The following is a 19,040-nucleotide window of genomic DNA, read 5'->3' on the forward strand; positions in this document are numbered from 1 at the left end:
AACTAAGTCCGGGCGCCACAACTACCGAGCCTGCGCTCTAGAGCCTGCAAGCCACAACTACTGAACCCCGCGTGCCTAGAGCCTATGCTCAGCAACAAGAGAAGCCACCGCAATGAGAAGCCTGAGCACAGCAACGAAGAGTAGCCCCCACTCACCACAACTAGAGAAAGCCTGCGCACAGCAACAAAGACCCAACACAGCCAAAAATAAATAAATAAAATAAATAAATTTTTAAAAAATTAAAAATAAAATAAAATGGAGCACCCAGTACAGAAAACTATATGGTGGTTCTTCAAAGAATTAAACATAGAATTACTGTATGATCCAAAAATTCCACTTCTGAGTATGTAACCAGAAGAATTGAAAGCAGGGACTCGAACAGTTATTTGTACACCCATGTTCGTAGCCGCACTTTTCACGATAGCCAATAAGTGGAAGCAACCCAGGCGTCCATCGACAGATGAGTGGATAAACAAAGGTGGTCTATCCATACAATGGAATAGTATCCAACCTTAAAAAGGATGCATGAAACTTGAAGAAATTATGCTAAATGAAATAAGCCAAATACAAGAGGACAAATATTGTATGATTCTACTTATATGAAGTTCCTAAAGTAATCAAATTTATAGAGACATAAAGCAGAGTGGTGGTTGTCAGGGGCTAGTGGGTGGAGAAAATGGGGCGTTATTATTTAATGGGGGCAGGGTTTCTATTTGGGAAAATGAAAAGGTTCTGGAGATGGATGGTGTGATGGTTGTACAATGTGAATGTACTTTTATGCCTTTGAACTGTACATTTAAAAATGGTTAAAATGGTCATTTTTATGTTATGTATACTTTATGACAATTTTTAAAAGAGAGGGAGAAAAAAATAGAAGTTTGAGCAGTTATGGGGGAAGGAGGAGGAGGAGGCTGAGAGGAAGCCCGAGGCTGGTCAGGGGACCTGGGTGAAGGGCAGAGCCATTCACTAAGCAAGGAACACAGGAGCAAACATGGGGGTGCGATAGGGATGAGAATTCAGTCATGCAGACCTTGACAAGCCCATGGTACATGCAAACAGCGACACTCAAGAGGAAGACCAGGAGTGATCTGCGGGAGGTGTAACCAAGAGTAATCGACACACAGAGAACAATTTTCACCAAGGAATTCAGACAGTATGTGTAGAAACAGGAGTCAACAACAGAATCTGAGGATAAATAATATTTAATGTTTGAGGGTGTAGAAGGGATATGCCAGGAAGGATCTGCAAAGAAGTAGAAAGTATGCCCAGAGGTTGTGGCATTCCAGAAGAGAGGGGGAGACAAAGTGTCAAGGTCAGAGGTGCCAAAAGGCTGCTGAACAGATAAGGAAAGTTACAGTTAAATTTTACAAGACAGGCACCTCAATAATAAATGTGCCTCTGGTATGTTCTGAATCATGCCTATCGCCTTGTAATAGACTGCCGACACATAACCTGATGATGATATTTTAGTGATTAACAAGAACATCAAACTCCAAGGTTATGCCATTGAAATGCCACTTCTATAATCGGAATGTGTCCCCTCAAAATTCACCTCTTGAAATTCTAACCCACAAAGATGATAGTATTAGTAGATGGGGCCTTTGGGTGGACCCTTAGGTGATGAGGGTGGAGCCCTCATGAACGGGATTAGTGCCCTGATAAAAGAGGCTCCTTCCACCATGTGAAGACACAGCAAGAAGGCACAGGCTATGAACCAGGAAAAGGAAGTACCCTGGAGTGATCCTGGTTTCAGGTACCTCGGGAATCATGAAATATAGTACTATGCACATTGGATGATGCCCTTCCTTCCAACCAAAAGGTATTTATTGAACATATTTTTACTGAAGAACCCATATACTTCTAGACACTATGCTAGGAACTAGAAAGTCAGGAGGCCAGACAGTCTCAGTCACAACTCTGCCTAAAAGCAGCCCTAGGCACTAAGTAGATGAATGTTTGTGGCTGTGTTCCAATAAAACTTTATTTACAAAACAGGTGGTAGGACATAGTTTGCTGAGCTCTGCTCTGAGTGCTCCTAACTTACTCAATACTTGCGGCTTGGACTTCCCTGGTGGTCCAGTGGGTAAGACTCCGTGCTCCCAATGCAGGGGGCCCAGGTTCGATCCTTGGTTGGGGAACTAGATCCCGCATGCATGTCGCAACTAAGAGTCTTCATGCCACAACTAAAGATCCCACATGCCACAACTAAGAAGTCCGCATGCCACAACTAAGAGTCCACATGAAGCAACTAAGACCCGGCACAGCCAAAATAAATAAATAATAAAATGCTGCTTAATTTACTCATGAGTTCAAATGGGGGAAGGGGGTCACGATCTTTCAGACAGCCCTCTTTCTGGAAACAATATGCCATTATAAATAAAAGTAGGAGCTTCAGAATCACAATCACGTAGGCCTGCCTGAGTAGAAATCCCAGCTCTGCCACTTTTTAACTCTGGAACATTAAGGAAATTATTTCATTTCTCTGAGCCTCATTTTCTTCACCTGTAAAATGGGAACACTGTTACTGACTATGCATAATCATTTTAGCAGTAAAGTGGAACAATGGGCGTGAATGGTCTAACGAATCCCCTGGGTCACAAGAGCTGCTCAATATGAGTCAGTAGCAAACACTAAGAAAGCCAAACCTGCGGTTCACTGAAAACAGCAGAAAACACCCAAGTGTCATTTCCAGGATGAATGTGCTAATCACACTGTTCCTCCCATTTCTGGAGCATAGGTCTCTTTCTTTTTTTAAGTTGTCTTGCTTTTCTCTATTGTTTAAGTTAGGATGATTTTGGATGCAAGTAAAAAGAAATCCAACTCAAAATGCCTTAAAATATTAGGGAACTAATTATCTCACATAACATTAAGTCCAGAGGTAGGGCAGTTCCAGAGTTGGTTAATTCAGTAGCTCAGTGACATTATCAGGGTCCAAGTACTTTCCACCTTTCTGAGCTGCCATCCTGAATGTACCGGCTTTCATCTTCAGACTTGGTCCCGCCTCATGGTCACAACATCACTGCCATAGCTCCAAATATCACAGTCTCACAAAACAACCGAAGGCCATAAAATAAGACTTCTTGTATCTCTGTTTAAACAGCAAGAAGCTTTCTCAGAAGCCCCTCAGCAGACCTTTCCTTTTGGTCAGAATTGCATCACATGTCTATTCCTAAACCAACTACTGGCAGGCTGGAAATTATTATGGCTGGCCTGATCTGATCCAGATTTACTCCCCCTGTGGTTAGCCTCAGGCCTGAAGCTCATGGCCACCCAGCACCAGAACAAAACCAGAGTTCTATTAGCAAGAAAGACGGGACAGAACTGCTGGGTGGGGAATAACCAGTGTCGGCTGTAATGATTCACGCTACCTTGCATAACTGGAATGGAAAGGTTAAACAAACTGCAGGACAGGCTCGGAAAATGCAGGCTCCCACCTCACCACCGGCAAATCAACTGTGCAGATAAATCCAGTCACTTGTCAAAAGTCAGAGGAAACGGCTCTACCGGGCACAGTAGGCTCTCACTTCTGGGGTCTGAATTCTAAAGAAGACACACCAGGTGATCTTATTCTAAACTTCTCTGGCTCCTGCGTAACTCAACTAACTGGACGATCTATTCAAAGGGATTGCAGTTTGGGATGGACACTGTTTCCCATGCCTGCCAAGACGGCATAACTGCTGAGCTGGCAGCATAACTGCTTAGAATGATGTTTTACCTTACCAACATTTCACAGGTCAGGGATGTTTGGGTAAAAACCTCCCAAGTCAAAAACAAAAAGAGGGGCTTCCCTGGTGGCGCAGTGGTTGAGAGTCCGCCTGCCGATGCAGGGGACACAGGTTCGTGCCCCGGTCCGGGAAGATCCCACATGGCGCGGAGCGGCTGGGCCCGTGAGCCATGGCCGCTGAGCCTGCGCGTCCGGAGCCTGTGCTCCGCAACGGAAGAGGCCACAACAGTGAGAGGCCCACGTACTGGAAAAAAAAAAAAAAAAAGGTCAGAGCCTCAAGAGGGGGTGAGGTGGAGAAAGAGATTAAAAGTTTAAAGGGTGTTTGGGAGAAGAGGGTAGCTGGTTAAACATTTATTGGGGGGGCAGGTCTATGAACTGAAGCAGGTGCTTCACATGAGAGTCTCACTGAAGCCTCCTGACAGCCTGGCAGGGAGACCAGATGCTCTGCCTTTACAGGTGCAAACAATGAGGGCACAGAGGGGCACTTTCCCAGGGTCATGCCAGACTTACCCTCAGAGTCTGACTCCAAAGCCAGGGCTGCCTCTGCCATGCCCAGGAGCTGCCCAGAGCCTGGTGGTCTATTCCACACCAGTTCCTCTGAGGTAGCTGCCCCACAGACAGGTAAGAAGGAAATGAGAAGAAACACAAGGGCCCAGCAAGCCAAGGAGGACTCTCGGAAAAGCCATGTCCTCAAACAGCCATCAACCAGCCCTACGGCATCCCCACACAGAGGCTCAGGGAAGCATCCTGTACATAAAATGTCACCGAGACGACTGAGGCTGACATCCGAGGTGGCCAAGGCAGCTGGCTGTGGTTTCTACGAGGACTGAGGCCCTTGACACCGGCTCTTCTCTGAACTGGCCCCCTATGTCCCTGACTTCTAAGGAAGGGACCTGGGAACACAGAAGAGAAATCAACGATGACAGGAATCCCTCTTGCAGGCATCCCCTGACCCCAACAGGACCCACATTCATTTCTGAAAATGAAAAACCGGTGAGATGAACAGGGATGAAAGATCTGCTGAAGGGGTGAGAGAAAAGGGAAAGGAGACACGCCAACATGAGAGGGAAAGGCAAAGGGTTCGCTTCAGTGGGCAGAGAATTTCCACAAACACCTCTACCAAACACGGTGAGCACTGATTTTCTGCTGTGAAAGGAGGTGAACTAGCAAAAGGTGACACATTTTACTCAGCAGTGACACTGATGTCACAGTAACAAGAAGGATTTGGGAATTCAGGGCGGCAGCCACAAGCAGGGTCTGAAAGAACCTGCTCTTTTAAATGTGCGAGTGGGGTGGAACACAGGATGTTGTTTATATGACATGACACACTTCAAAGTTCAGATCCAAAGCAAACCGCTTCAGACAGATCACATCTGTACCACAGAGAAGAGAGATGAAGGTCCCCACCACTCACAGGGCTACTGTGTGAACTGAGCGAGTTAATTTATATAAAAGACTAACAAAGTGCTAGGCTAGCACCAAGTACCCATGAGTGTTGAATTATTATTAGTAGCATTATCCCTGTCATCAGAGACACAGCAGCACAGGACAAGGGAAATGCTGTGACAATGTTAAAATGGATGGCAGCAGAACTATAAGCTCAGAGACCTGCCTGGCTTCTGCTGCTGTTATTGAAGACAGATTTAATTATGAAATGCCGTGCTATCCTCGTGCACAAAGTTAGAACAGATTATTAGTCTCACAGCAATTGCCACACCATGTCGGTGAGACAAGCACCTTAGCTGCAGGTCCCCCAAGCCCCTCGGAGACCACAACACATGGCTCGAGAATTCTGCACAAAGGCTGACTTCATTTAAATTGAGAAACCAGACAACACCCTAACTGACTGCAAGTAAGACATCCTTACCACGGATTTCTGCACCAGCACGTGCCACTGGCCCCCACCAGTCCCGCACGATGATTGCCTTGCCCGCTATTAAAAAATAAACACAAATTAAAAGAACAAGAGAAAGGAACACCCTCCGGGATGCATCAGGCCGAGCAGTACCTGTTTCGGTTTTGCTGGAGAAGCCTGCTGCCTGTTTGATCGCGGCTGCTGTTAGTGCTAATCCTCGACTCCTCTTCAAGCCATGCTGCAGGACGGCCTCAAACTGGGCACACAGACAGGTTACCCTGCGAGAGAACCAATGATTCATCAATCCACCCTGTGAAGGCAGAGAAACAACAGGGCGGCCCTGGCATCTCCAGGGAGCTGGTGAGGGTACACACTAGACACCTGGATTTACAGACAGGTAACTGACATGGAACTGACTCCACACCCATCTCCATTCATGTTCATTTCACATAACTTAGGGAAGCCCCGCACAGTCTAGCCAAGTTCATCAGACTGGTGAAAGCACAGTAACAATTCACAAGAAACAAGGGGAAATGGAACTGGTGCCAGCCAGCAGGGGAAAAGAAAAAAAAAAAAGCCAGTTTAAAAACAAATCAGTTCTGTGTGGGGAGGGGTTGGGTGTTAATTGTATCCAATTCACAAGTTTCAACTCTCATTCATATCATGTCCTTTATGAAACAAGATTATCTTTTAAGAGATTGAATTCACCAGCCTGCCAAATTGGAAACACTGTGTAATTTCATGGCCTGTTACATATCCTAAAAAATAATATGAATTCTGATTCCTGTCCTTTATTTTGTTGTAAGAGATTACATTGTGAAGTCAGATCCGGAGTTGATGGAATTGTCAATTAAGTTACAATTACTGTGCATTTAACTGAATTGATTTATCAGTAACCAAAGAAATGGGAGATTCAGGAACACGTTCACAGAGAGATGAGGTCACAGCAACTACACTCAATTCTTAACAATCCTCACAGGGATCCTGGGCCCCCAGCCCAATTGGGTCTGTGGACTTCAGAGACCCTTCCAATCATTCATGCAACAAATGTTAAGAAATCCTGAACTTCTCCTATGTGCCAGGCACTGTTCTAGGCTCTGAGGATATGAAGGTGGGAGTGAGACAGAAAAGGTCTCTGCCTCACCACATTTCCATGGTTCTAGCAGGGGAAGACACACAAACAAATAAGCTAACCAGACCATATCAGTTGATGAGATCTTTGAAGAAAATAAAACAGGATGAGGTGGTAGGTGGAGCCAGGGCAAGAACAGGCTTAGATTCTGTGGCCCGAATGGAGGTAACCTTATGACCTGGATATGACAAGAGGCAGCAGGCTGGGCAGACAGACCCAGTGCAAAGACCCTGCGGCCACCACCATCTGGCTCATCCTTGCGTAACTGCAGGCATTTCCTGCTCCACCCACCCCCCACACCTGTAGTTATAATACTACAAGTGTCTATCACTCTGTGGGTGGTAAAACATCTTCACATCCATGATCTCACTAGCTCCTCCCATCAACATTATGATATGGTTGAGGCAGGTATTATTATCTCCATTTTACACGTCAAGAAACTGAGGCTTAGAGACATTTAAGAGACAGTACCTAGTAGGTACATAATTAGCAGCAACATGGGTACTCCAGCCCTACCCACCCCCATGCTGATCCAAGGTAGTTTCCACTACACCCCATGCCACCAAGACAAACATGCTTTATTCTAAGACAAAAGTCAACTCCCTCCCATATGCCACCTTTACTCAAGTCTTCTGTCTACACCAGAAAACGCTAACCCAGCATCAGCAAATACACAGCACATGAATATTTATCCTCTAGTCTGTGCCCGTCACAGACATCACTAATCCATCCCAGAATTCTAGGCTACTACTGCCAATGATCAAAGTTAGCCCTCCAGGAGTTTGGGGGAGAATGGATACATGTATATGTATGGCTGAGTCACTTTGCTGTGCACCTGAAACTATCACATTGTTAATCGGTTATACCCCAATATAAAATAAAAACTTTTTAAAAAAAAGTTTGTCCTCCACAGGCAGGAGCCCTACCTGGCATCCCAAACTGAACTTGTCCTCAACTACACTATTTGGTTTCCAACTCCTACCTTGTCCTCCTGGCTCCCCTGCACCCAGCTCACTCAGTGCCTGGAACACAGTGTGTGCTCCGTAAATGCTTTTTCAGTGGATAGGTAAAAAGGTGATTAACCTTGAACCCTGGGTCCCAGAATACTCCCTCACATTGATACAACCCTTTTTGCTGTGGCAGATGTCACTCTTAAATATTAGATGTGCATATGCTAGTCTCTCTGCATATCCACACAGGCACACATCTGAGGGCTCCCTGAAAGCTGGGACACCCGCCAAAACTATCTAAATCCCACAGGAACCAAAAGCAAGGCATAGCAAAACGGAGCCTAACCAGGGCCCTGTTTCAGGGTGGGGTGGGAAGGAGGGCAAAAACCTTGGTCTGTGTTTAGAGTTCTCCATAATAAACCACATCTTTAAACGAATCATCCGCAAATACAATGATTAACCCAACAATCCCCGTCGGTTTGTTTGGCTCCAGTGCACAAGTCAGTAACTGCCCCACCAACTCTATAATAACATCTGGCCCCTAAGGGGAATGGAATACAGGTGAACAACACAAACCCAGTCCCCAAGGTTTGCTTACATCAGCAGCATTACCTTCCAGATGCACATAGGTCACAATCAACCCAACACAGCAGAAAACCCAGGTGGGCGTTAGTCCTATAATTAGTTTATTATGATGCCTGCCTTGCTGAAGGCCATTCTACTTAACACCCTTTCCATGTCCCCTTTTCACCTCCCCATTTGACCTGAGCTTATATTTACAGGTCATTCAAGACTTAGCTCAAGGGTCCCCTCCGCCAGGAAGCCTTCCTGAGTGCTTCCTCATGCTGAGCTTCCTTCTGCTGCAGCACTTGGTCAACCTTTGTTAATAATCTGCTTTCCACAGCTGTCTCCTCTTGCTAACTTGAGTTTCCAGAGAGCAAGAATCACGCCTCATTCACCTTAGTGGCGACAGCACCTAGCACAATGCCTGCCATCTGTGGTATATGTGACCAATATGGTCCCTCCCCTCGAAGAACTCAGAACATGGACTTTATGTATACTTAGGTGAGAGATGCATCTCAGGAGATCTTGTATAATCTGGAATCCAAATCCAGGTCAGTTAAGACTAGGGAACCAAGGGACTTCCCTGGTGGTCCAGTGGGTAGGACTCTGTGCTCCCAATGCAGGGGGCCCAGGTTCAATCCCTGGTCAGGGAACTAGATCCCACATGCATGCCACAACTAGGAGTCCACATGCTGCAACTAAGAAGTCCACATGCCGCAACTAAAAGATCCTGCATGCTGCAACTAAGACCTGGTGCTGCCAAAATTAATTAATTAATTAATAATAATAATAAATTAAAAAATTTTTAAAAAGACTAGGGAACCAAGGAGAACACACTGGTCCAACTACATGAATGTAAGCCCTTCAGCTTGTAGTGGGCATGCTCTGGGCACTGATTTATAATCATGTCACCGGAAGATTTTCCATTTCTTCTCACCTTGACTCAGGCATGTGATACTTTATGCAAAAATGAAAGGGGCACCTGCTTTCATGGAGCTCATTATTTTCTCAGCTCAGTCTCTCCTGTTTCCCAGAATGCTCTCTGCTGAGTGCTCTCTGACACGCGGCAGGGGAGGGGAGGCGGTGGGAGGATTGGCTGCCTCCACGGCATTTTCTCACATCTAACTTCTACTATCAGTTAATGAATTGGCCATGTTCTTAATTTAAGCAGGGCACTTAACAGTGAATGTTTTAATTTTTTTAAAAAGCACCAGCCAAGAAAATCACTTCAAGTTTTTATGCATATAGCTGTTTACCAGATGAATGGATAAATAAAATGTGGTATATCGACACAATGGACTACTATTCAGCAATAAAAAGGAATAAAGTACTGACACAAGGATGAGCCTTGAAAATATCACGCTAAGGGAAAGACGTCACACCCAAAAGCCATACGTTGTATGATTCCACGAAATGTCGAGAAAAGGTAAATACATAGAAACTGCAAGTAGATTAGTGTCGCCTAAGGCTGAAATCAGGAATTAACTGTAAATTGGCACAAGGGAACTCTCTGGGGCAATGAAAATGTTCTGAACCTGAATTGTGGTGATGGTTACATAACTCTATAAATTTACTTTAAAAAAAATCACTGCATTGTACATGTACAAGGAGTAGATTTTTATGGTAAGTAAATTAGACTTCAGTTAAGCTGTTTTAAAAAAACCTGCCCTCGAGGTCCCGGGAAAAGCTTGCTGAAGGAGTTAACGAGTGGAAAATGAAATAACCTCCTCCTGCTGACTTTAAAACTCTCTCACCGTGGCCGGCACAGCTGGATATTGCACGAGCTTAACTGGTTTGCTGCTAAAATTCTGCAAGCACTGGTTTTCCTCAGCTGTGTCCTAAATTTCAAGACTGCTTAACCTGCCACATTAATCTATAATAAGAATCCTAAGAATCCTGTACTTTTTTATGGCAAATGTTAGACATTTATGGCAAATGTGAGACAGAAAGGATCAGCAATGAAAGCTGCATTTTAAGAACTGCATCAAATTAACCTCCTAACAGCATAATTTCAAATTGATCCTTTCACTATGTTACAGCTTTACTAGAACCTTTTGGTGAAAAGTACAATCATGAAAATGGATTGGATCATCCTCGTGTGGAAAGCTCCAATGTCACCTAGAACGGAGTCGACTGTACCCATAAAAATGGGCCATTAACAGCATTAGCCATACCTCAGATTTAAGACAGTACAATCATCAACTACAGCAAGGCCATCACATGACAGTCATTTGAAATGGGCCATGCCCTACATTTATGTGTTATAAATTTCAGAAAGGTTCACATCCTTTAACCGCTGAATTCTACTGGCAGAAATCAATCCTCAGTTGTAATCTGCAAGTCAGATAAAGATTTAAGAATGAAAATATTCAAAACATTATTTACAACTGTGGAAAGTTAAAAACACAAAGATTTGACACTTGGGGAATTGGTTAAACGATAATACAACACAAAATCGAATGCCATTTAGCCCTTATTTACCAAGAGCTTATAATGATAAGCCAACAGGTTTATTACATAAAATGAAAAATAAGCAGGGTACAAAACTGTATATTAAGTATGTTTTCAACTATGCTAAAAAAAACACAAAAAAATCTGAAGGGGATTATGTGAAAAATTAAGAGTAACTTGGTAAAATAATTACTGTTGATGTCTTTCTTGCCTCTATGCTTTTCTGACTTAGCTTTTTTTTCTAAAATAAGCATTTAAAAAGTATTCATGTCTCAAGAACCAGAAATATTGCTACCTTGAGCTAAAAAGAATCAAAAAATATGGCATCAAAGTTATGGTGAGAGGGCTTCCCTGGTGGTGCAGTGGTTGACAGTCCACCTGCCAATGCAGGGGACACGGGTTCGTGCCCTGGTCCAGGAAGATCCCACATGCCGCAGAGCGGCTAGGCCCATGAGCCATGGCCACTGAGCCTGCACGTCTGAAGCCTGTGCTCCGCAGCAGGAGAGGCCACAACAGTGAGAGGCCCACGTACCGCAAAAAAAAAAAAAAAAAAAAAAAAAAGGGAAAGAAAAAGTTATGGTGAGAAAAAAAACATGCAACTATTAAAATGCTTACTGGAAACTTGAAATGGCATTTTTTTTTAAAGCTCGGATTATAATGTTAAGTGAAAAAAAGCATATCTACAAAAAGATATAAAAAAGTTTCTAACCCACAAATTTAAAATATTGCAATAAAAGAAACTGTAACATTAAAAGTTGATTTTTTTAAGTCAACAAAATGGTGGAGGCAAACTACATTCACAACAGTAACAACAGTAAAATAAATCATATTTTTAATAAGAAAGACACGTCCTATATGAAGAAAAACATTCTTAAAAGGTGTAAAGCTCAAAATAAATAGAAATATTGTTTTCCTAAATGAGAAGATTTATTAAAATAAAAATGTTAATTCTTCCCAAATTAATGTATATATTTAATACAATTCCAATACTAATCACAGGAAGGACTTGGCCTAGTGTGGTTTTGGGTACAGAGATAAACAAATTGATGAAGCAGTATAGAGAATCGCCCTCCAAAAGTCCAAATGAATATGGAAATATTTTATATATAATAATGGTAGCCCTTCAACTCAGATGGGCAAGAATGGGCTATTTAACCAGTGGCACTGACCCAAGTGGTTATAGGGCTGAAAGAAAATAAAAATAAACTTCTGTCTCAAACCATCACAGAGCTAAATTCCAGATGGGTTAAGATCAAAAAAATATATAAGTGGAGAAAAAATGATAGAGAAAAATACAGAAGAACCTCAGGACAGAATACTCTCAAAGCAAAATTTTATTAAAGGTTCATAAAATTAACCACATAAAATGTTTAAATTTCAACACGGCAAAAGATATAAATATGGTAAAACAATAAATGATAGACCAGAGAAAATATTTACAGCACACAACTGAAAAAAATTAAGGGCCATAGTACACGAAGAGCTTCCACAAATGGACCAAAAAAAGCCATGCAACTCAAAAAATTAAAAGACTATTATTAAAGAAGGTGAACCAACAAACCATGAAGGGAGGAAATACAGTTGGCCAATAAACATAGGAAAAGATATCCAGTCTCACTAGTGACCAGGAAAGTGTCACAGATACTAAGATATCAACTTAGGACTATCAATTTCAAACCAGTCACAGACCTAGCAAGAGTGCATGTAAATGGGTACTGCTGATTGGAATATAAACGTGAATTCCTACATCCTTCTGCAAAGAGACCAGGCAGTACAATTTTTTTAAATGCCTGTACCCTTTGACGCAGCAATCCTACGTCTAGGAATTTATCCTGTAAAAATAAAAGCACTACTAATTAGAAAATGAGCAAAAACCATGAACAGATATTTCACCAGAGGATACGCACGTATAAGAACAGGAAAATACATTCAACGTCATTAGCCATTGGGGAAATGCACATTAACACTACAGTGAGATATGTCTACACACCTATAGGGATGGCCAAAATAGAAAATCATGAGAGTACTAAATGCTGACAAGAATGCAGAGAAACTGGATCACTCACACGTTGCTGGTGGGAATGTAAATGGTACAGCCAGTCTGGAAAACAGTCAGCAGTTTCATATAAAACTAAATATGCAAATATCATACAACCCAGCAATTGTACTCTTGAGTACTTATCTCAGAGAAATGAAAACTTATGTTCACACAAACAACCTGTACATAAATGTTTATAGCAGCATTATTTCCAGTAGCCAAAAACTGAAAACAACACAGATGTCCTTCAATGAATAAACAGATTGTGGTACATCCAGACCACGGAATACTACTCAGCAATAAAAAGAAACACGCTACGGATACATACAACAATCTGGATGACTCTCAAGGAAATTACCCTGAGGGGAAAAAAAAAACCCAATCCCAAAAATTACACACTGTATGATTCCATTTACATAACATTCTTGGAATGATGAAATTATAGAAATGGAGAACAGATTGGTAGTTGCCAGGAGTTAGGGATGGGGAGGGAGGGGACAGGAGGGAGGTGGGCATAGTTATAAAAAAGCAACAGGAGGAACCCTGTGGTGATGAAACCATTCTGTATCTTGACTGTGGTGGGGGACACATGAACCTACAGAGTGATAAAACTGCACAGAACTAAACACACACACATACAAATAAGTATAAGTAAAACTAGCGAAATTTGAAATGCCGGCCTAGAATTTTACAAGATGTGACCACTGGGGAAAACTGGGTAAAGAGTAAATGGGATCTTTCTACATTATTTCTTACAACTGCATGTGAATCTATAATTATCTCAAAATTAAAAGTTGAAATAGGGCTTCCCTGGTGGCACAGTGGTTAAGAATCCACCTGCTAATGCAGGGGACATGGGTTTGAGCCCTGGGCCAGGAAGATCCCACATGCCACAGAGCAACTAAGCCCGTACACCACAACTACTGAGCCTGCGCTCTACAGCCTGCGAGCCACAACTACTGAGCCCACGTGTTACAACTACTGAAGCCTGCGCACCTAGAGCCCATGCTCCACAGCAAGAGAAGCCACCGCAATGAGAAGCCCACGCACTGCAACAAAGACCCAACGCAGCCAAAAATAAATAAAATAAATTTATTTTTTTTAAAGTTGAAATAAACAATTAAATATAAAAGCATTAGTAGGCAAAGACATACATATACACAAATCTTTTTATTGCGGCATTGTTATAATAGTAAAAGCAGAAACAAAACTAGACACAACCTGAACGTCCATTAACAGGAAAACAGTAAATAAGTTACAGCACCTCCACACTACAAAATATTATGTAGAAATTTTAAAAGAATGAGACGCCAAACCTAAACAACCTAGAAGCACCTTTCTTCCCCATATTCTAAGGTCTCGGAAATCCAAGCGTGCCTCGTAATTGATGAAATTATCCAATTAAAACTGGCACTAGTTTTTCTTTCTTAATTACACATAAAGAAGCCATGGATGGTAGGCTGCACCATTACGTTACCTAGGGACCTGAAACAATGTCCATAATACATGGCCAAGTTATTTTAAAAAAAAAAAAAGCGCAAGTTACAGAGTCATATAAATGGTATGATTCCCATTTGAAGGAGGAGGGAGAGAAAGAGGAAGAGGACTGGGCTTCCATAAGCCTGTCCTCTCAATTATTTGCATCATCTACCATCAGATGGGTAGACTTAAGCATCCTTGAAAATTCAGGCAAACTCATCTAGAGCAAGGATAATGAGGGCTGGGGTTAAGCTGGGCTCCTCCTCCTCAGCGTGACGGCACCAGCGTACAAGGCTCTCTCCCACTCCTTGCTGTGCCAGGGGTGCTGGGACCAGCGCATCAGATCAGCGCAGGGCTCTCAATTAGTCCTCCGTGCTTTGGCCTAGAGCACCCTCTCTCTGTGCTGAGTAAATGGAACGAAAGTAAATTGCAGCCCAGAGATAATGAGCCAAAAAGATCTCTGAGAAAGGTGGCAGCCACCTAGAAGAAACCAAAATTGGTTTTAGTTTTATCTCAGAAACCCTACAGAGATAAATTCCAGATGGATCAAAGGCTTAACTGTACACATTAAAAATCTTGTAAGTAAATGTAAAAGACCACATGCATACTCTAACATTGAGGAAGATCTTAAAACACTGAAAACACAGAAACTGGTAGGTTGGTATATGGAATCAGTACAAAGACATTTAACCATGTAAAAATTTTTAAATGTAGTATTGTAATAGATACTATTACCTGTGCCTACAAAGATAATGGACAGATTTGAAAAAAAATATTTGCAATGCAGAAAACAGATGAAAGGTTAATTAATTACTATAATATACAAAGAGCTCTCACAAACTGACAAGGAGACAAATAATCCAACAAGAAATTGGACAAACAATATGAAGCAGCTTTGCACAAGAGAGCAAAGCCAAATAGCTCACAAATATTAAAAAAAAAAACAACTGAAATTCACTAGCAATCAACATGCAAATTAAAATGACAGTGAGCCACCACTTTTCAACCATCAGACTGAAAACTTCAAAACAACACTCAAAACTATTATTAGGAAGGAAGAAAAGGGTAGTTTCATGCACTGCCAGTAGAAATTTTTAGAAAGATACCTGACCACAACTCTTAAAAATAAACACATTCTCTTTGGCCCAGCAACCCAACCTGGAAATCTCTGCCAAAAAAAATCCTTAGTACATAAGAAAACATGCTCAAGGATGTCTGTTGTTTCACTGTCCATAGTAGTAAAAATTGGAAACAAAGTCAGTATTACTTCATAGGCAACTGTTGGTATATCTGCATCATGCAATATAATGCAGGCTTTTAAAAAGGATTTTTAGAACTCTAGCTTGGAAAGGTTTTGTCAGGGTAGTGCCAAGAGAGAAAATACAGATGCAGAACATTATATATAATTCAATTTTTGTAAGACAATGGCAATAAAACCTGCATGCATGTGTATGTATACACATGTATTTTAATTGTAAAAGATTAAATGAATGTGGAGAAACACACAGAACAAACGATTCTTGATCATTAACATAAGTTACCCAGAGGGAGGGAGAAGAGGATATGGTAGAGAAAAAAGAGGGGGAAAAAAACAGTTGACAAAGAACCAGAAAAAATGCAAGCTTGGTAACAGTGAAAACTCACAAGGCAGCAGTTTTCAAGATACTATCAGTGTGTGTAAAGCAACTATACTCCAATAAAAATTGATTAAAAAAAAAAAAGATACTGTTCGTGTGAAGGCCTGAGGATGGCAGGCAGGCAAGTAAAATGAAGTCAAATGAATGTTCTACCAGAGGAACCAGAAATTAGAAAAATAACCAACTTTTAAATGGGTTAAATCATCATTTCTGACCAGTTTTTAAAGTTACTAATATAAACACAGTGGCTGTCTTCTCTGGGGTGCACAGACCCTCCAGCTCTGGTCTAGACACAAACACCGCTTGGGATGCTTTTGGCAGATGAGGGGCTTCAAAGTCAGGAAGAGGAGATGGCAGCTGAGAAGGAATCAGCTGAAGAAGCTGGTAAATCAAAGGGAAAAAAGAGGATGGAGAAAAGTAAGAGCCCCTCGATGCAGAAGCGGTGAGGAAACGGTTAATGTGTATCAAGTCAGTGGCCAAGGTGGTCCAGTGGTTAAGACTCCAAGCTTCCACTGCAGGGGCACAGGTTCGATCCCTGGTTGGGGAACTAAGATCCCGCATGCTGCGCAGTGTGGTCAAAAAAAAAACAAAGTCAATGGCCAAGGGATCTTCAAGTTTGGTCAGAGTCCATAGCCCAGGAGAAAGAAAACTCCACACCAAAAGCTTCCTTTAAACAAACAATAGAGTCACAGATGTAGAAAACAAACGTATGGTTATGGGTGGTGGGGAGGGATAAATTGGGAGATTGGGATTGACATACACACTACCATATATAAAACAGATAACTAATAAGGACCTACTGTATAGCATAGGGAACTCTATTCAATACTCCGTAATGACGTATATGGGAAAAGAATCTAAAAAACAGTGGATGTATCCATATGTGTAACTGATTCACTTTGCTGTACAGCAAAAACTAACACAACATGGTAAATCATCCACACTCCAGTTAAAAAAAACAAAAACAAATAAGATGCAGGCAACTCTGAAGGACAGATGTACCTCTGAAAAAGCAAAGGCCACTCATAATAAAATGTACAGCCTGTTACTAGAGCCAAAAATATAAAAATAAATAAAACAAACAAAATTTAAAACAATATACATTTGTTCTGATTTCTGGTCATCTCTTAGAGCCAGAGCATTTATGTCTCATCCCCCATGTCAGTCAATCTTACCAAGCCTCAGTCCTAAGCCTTCCGTCCCTTCTCCCAATACCACCACCTCCACTCAGCTTCCTTGCCTACTGCACAGAGCCACAGCCTCTGGCTCCAACCCCAGGTCCCATCTCACCTGCCCATCCCCCTGGCATGCTGATCAGCAGCTATCCTCCTGAAATGCAAATCTGACAACGTCATTATCTTTCTTACCACAGTTTACTATGGGTATATGGTACATGACATAATTTTAGGGGGACCATAAATGCACATTTTTAGGTTAATCATTTTACTATGTCAAGAAAAAAATAGAGGGCTTCCCTGGTGGCGCAGTGGTTGAAAGTCCGCCTGCCGATGCAGGGGACACGGGTTCATGTCCCGGTCCGGGAAGATCCCACATGCCGCGGAGCGGCTGGGCCCGTGAGCCATGGCCGCTGAGCCTGCGCGTCCGGAGCCTGTGCTCCGCAACAGGAGGGGCCACAACAGTGAGAGGCCCGTGTACCAAAAAAAAAGAAAAAAATAGAAGTAGCCATCAATCTTTGATTTCACTGACGGCTTATGACAAGACCAGAGTAGACAAGGCCTTGAATTCCACCTCAAGCCAATCTCTGGGTCAGATGGTATACGGAAACGGCAAAAATTGTGAAAAGAGTATACAAATAGCCATAGTTTAAGAAACAACACCCTAGTGGATAAAGTTCAAACACTTGCCCATGACAGCAAGCCAAGAACCTACTGACCTTCCAGCCCATCTCCCAACACATACAGCACATCATCCATGGTTCCACTACTTTCTCACACACCCCTGCATCTTCACATTTGCTACTCCTGCTGCCTGGAAGTCCCATCCTGCCCATTTGACCACTAAAGACCCTGTACTCGCCTCTCACGTCTATACTATGTAATTATTACCACAGGCCACCATGACTGTCTGCAATTTACATGTCCATTGCCCAGGCTCAATTCTGAGTTCCTTGAGAACAGCAATCATCTCATCCAGTTTGCAGCCCCAGTGCCAACCCAGTGACCGATAAACAAGTATCTGCTAAATGAAGGAATTAACGAGCAACCATTCCAGCCTTTAGTTTCCAAATTAGCCAAAACACTGGTATGTCTAGTCATGGGAAGAAAATGTATTGCGCTTACTAAGTTCTCATTGGGTGTATCAAGCAAATAATATTACCTCTAATCCCCACTTCAGCCCTAGGAAGTGGGTACCACGATCGTCATCTAATTTTACAGATCGTGCAAGAGAGGCCTAGAGCAGCTGAGCAAGTCCTAAATTACACAGCTGGTAACTGGTGATTTGTGGACCGAGTGGGCATGAAGATAAGTACGCCTGACTCCAAAGCTCATACTTCATGCTCAAGGCCTCTCTCCACACCAGGACAGGGGTGATGCTGATGATGACCGTGCTTACATATGATTTCCTATGGGCCAAGCACTGCTCTCGGCAGCTATCAATATAAACAATATAAATATTAAAATTCACATGGAAATGTGCTCAGATTTGCTAAATGCCCTAGGGCTCCCCATTTGCTAAAAATTATCTTTTTCAAAGAGAAATCAATTCATTTGATCAATAAAGTAAAATGAAAGAATATGCAATGTGGAATTATCTACCACAGAGCCTCAAAGTGGAAACCAAGTGCACAGGGCTGGGGAGATAAGAAATCCAATTCATGAACCCCAGGGCTTTTTGCCAGGATGAGAAGAATTAGAACATCCAGTCAACACCTCAAACCACTAAGAGGCTGGTGAGAAACCTGTGACAAACTGAAGATTAAAAAATCACGTGATGAAATCCAGAGACATTTAAAAGAGGAAAAGGAATGTCTGAAAAAGCCATTCAGTTTCATAAGCGTCCAGAGGAATACACAGGACAGTCTTCAACTGTTCTAAGAAACAACGTTAGGGAACAGCAAAGAGCAGCTGTTTGTTGTTTAGCTTCCTAAAAAGTTCAAAACTGTTTTGAATTCCTTAACAGGTAAAGAAAAATCACCAAAACAAAGCTCTCTTCCCTGGCATGTTTTGGAAGGAGAAGAAATTCTCCTCT

General features: G+C 42.3%; 1 protein-coding gene across 8 annotated transcripts in view; it reads right to left on the reverse strand.

The window, feature by feature from the left end:
- The window catches only part of SNX29 (sorting nexin 29), a 545,670-nt gene that overhangs the window by 496,885 nt on the left and 29,745 nt on the right, over window positions 1-19,040 (reverse strand). For 3 of the 8 annotated variants that reach the window (XM_027117360.1, XM_027117361.1, XM_027117363.1), the window contains exons 4-5: window positions 5,733-5,857; window positions 5,592-5,657 (exon numbers count right to left, since the gene is read on the reverse strand). The exons of 1 other annotated variant lie outside the window; for it this stretch is intronic. In XM_027117360.1, coding sequence (XP_026973161.1) covers window positions 5,592-5,657; window positions 5,733-5,857 — 191 coding nt within the window. Of the gene's footprint in view, window positions 1-5,591; window positions 5,658-5,732; window positions 5,858-19,040 lie in introns of those variants that run through there. 4 more of the 8 variants (XM_027117362.1, XM_027117364.1, XM_027117367.1 and 1 more) reach the window with 4 other exon arrangements.

The sequence above is a fragment of the Aethalodelphis obliquidens genome, unplaced genomic scaffold (genome assembly GCF_003676395.1).
Source record: "Aethalodelphis obliquidens isolate GAN/ISIS:26980383/991018 unplaced genomic scaffold, ASM367639v1 scaffold18, whole genome shotgun sequence".
Taxonomy (NCBI): domain Eukaryota; kingdom Metazoa; phylum Chordata; class Mammalia; order Artiodactyla; family Delphinidae; genus Aethalodelphis; species Aethalodelphis obliquidens.